Genomic DNA, 1,300 nt, shown 5'->3' with positions numbered 1-1,300 from the left:
ATTTTGATACATCTACAGGGGGACCTAGTCCTTAAATGGAACTTCTCTATATTCAGAAGCTCTCCAAGCTTTTCTTCCTAGGATTGAGAAATTCATAATGTGAGATATCAGTATTTCCTAATTTTAAAGTTTCCCTAGGATATGTAACCATCAGGAGCTGGTATCAACTGAACAGATAGGGAAGTTTTCAAAAATTAAACACTATCTATTTTTTCTGCAAAGTCTTTATTCATGAATTAACTGTCTTTCCCTTTGTCCACGATTCCCAGAACAAATATAGAAGTTTGTTCATGTACTGATAGTAATAAAGCTGAATTCTCTTTAAGAGAATGATAATTAAAAGGCAAAAGCTCATATATAATGTTTAGTTATACTGTGAGTCTTGTGAGAAGTTAAGAGACAACTCCATTAACTCACCAGAATACGGAACTCAGTCTCACAATTTCTTGTACACAATCAATACCTCTCAAACCCTTTCCTCAAAGATTAAATTTCGAAAATAACCACGTGACTATTTGTTCACCAATGGACTTTGTTGCTATTTCCTCCTTATTATGAGTTGAATGGCATGACAAAGCAGAGGCAAAGAGGCACACGATCAATTCTCAAGGTATTAAGTCAAAAAGGTCAGAGCTTCCATAGCATGGCAACAGCTTTGCAGATGCCCACATCATGATAGTTGAAATAACAAAGCCCAGCAAAGGTTAAAGCCGAAAGTGCCAAAAGGCCTGCCTTCGCAGCTTTCTGCGATGCATCCCCATGAACATAGTCAGTAACAACTTGTCCAAGGCCCCAGTGACTATGGAGAGTAATGGCTGCAGCCAGAGAGTAGTCCATCGCAGAACAAGGATTCAAATAAGCAGCTGGAAGCAGGCCCAGGAGCATAACACTGACAACCCTCTCACTAGTCCAGTGGAGAGATGCAGCCTTGGAATCAGAATGGCGGATCAGTGACAGGTGTATGTGCTGCGCTCCACACCATCCTGGGGCAGGTCGGTCCTGGAGAAATGCTGAGACCTGAGCAGGTCTGACCACTGGGGTTCGGAGGAATACAGCTCTGCCTCCTTGGACACCGCAGAGGACATTCAGCCTCCAGAGAACCGCCATATTGCTCTAGACCAGTAGTTGGTAATTTAATGAACATAATGGATGCACTGAGAATTGCTGACCAAGGGAGCTACCTTGGAACTAAAATAGAAATGAGGATGAATAATTGGTTCCATATTGGCTAAAGGTTTGTGAGGTTCTAATAATCCTGGGTTACACGACTGACTTACAGTCATGAAGTCTGACTCCAAAT

At 41.8% G+C, this 1,300-nt stretch overlaps 2 protein-coding genes across 2 annotated transcripts in view; both read right to left on the bottom strand.

Annotated features, from left to right (window-relative positions):
• Positions 1–1,300, bottom strand: part of PTPRG (protein tyrosine phosphatase, receptor type, G) — a 703,838-nt gene that overhangs the window by 16,682 nt on the left and 685,856 nt on the right. The gene's annotated exons all lie outside the window — the stretch shown is intronic.
• On the bottom strand, positions 7–1,113 carry LOC105827532 (succinate dehydrogenase [ubiquinone] cytochrome b small subunit, mitochondrial). Its single transcript, XM_012665730.1, has one exon. The coding sequence runs from the start codon at positions 1,105–1,107 to the stop codon at positions 628–630; it is 480 nt and encodes a 159-aa protein (XP_012521184.1). The 5' UTR covers positions 1,108–1,113; the 3' UTR covers positions 7–627.

This window comes from Propithecus coquereli, unplaced genomic scaffold (assembly GCF_000956105.1).
Source record: "Propithecus coquereli isolate 6110/MARCELLA unplaced genomic scaffold, Pcoq_1.0 Scaffold1, whole genome shotgun sequence".
NCBI lineage: Eukaryota > Metazoa > Chordata > Mammalia > Primates > Indriidae > Propithecus > Propithecus coquereli.
The sequence above is the reverse complement of the archived record's forward strand: the minus strand, read 5'-3'. Positions and strand labels throughout refer to the sequence as shown.

Excerpts from the sequence above, each read along its gene's own strand:
- LOC105827532 (XM_012665730.1), bottom strand. The coding sequence starts at position 1,107 with ATGGCGGTTCTCTGGAGGCTGAATGTCCTCTGCGGTGTCCAAGGAGGC.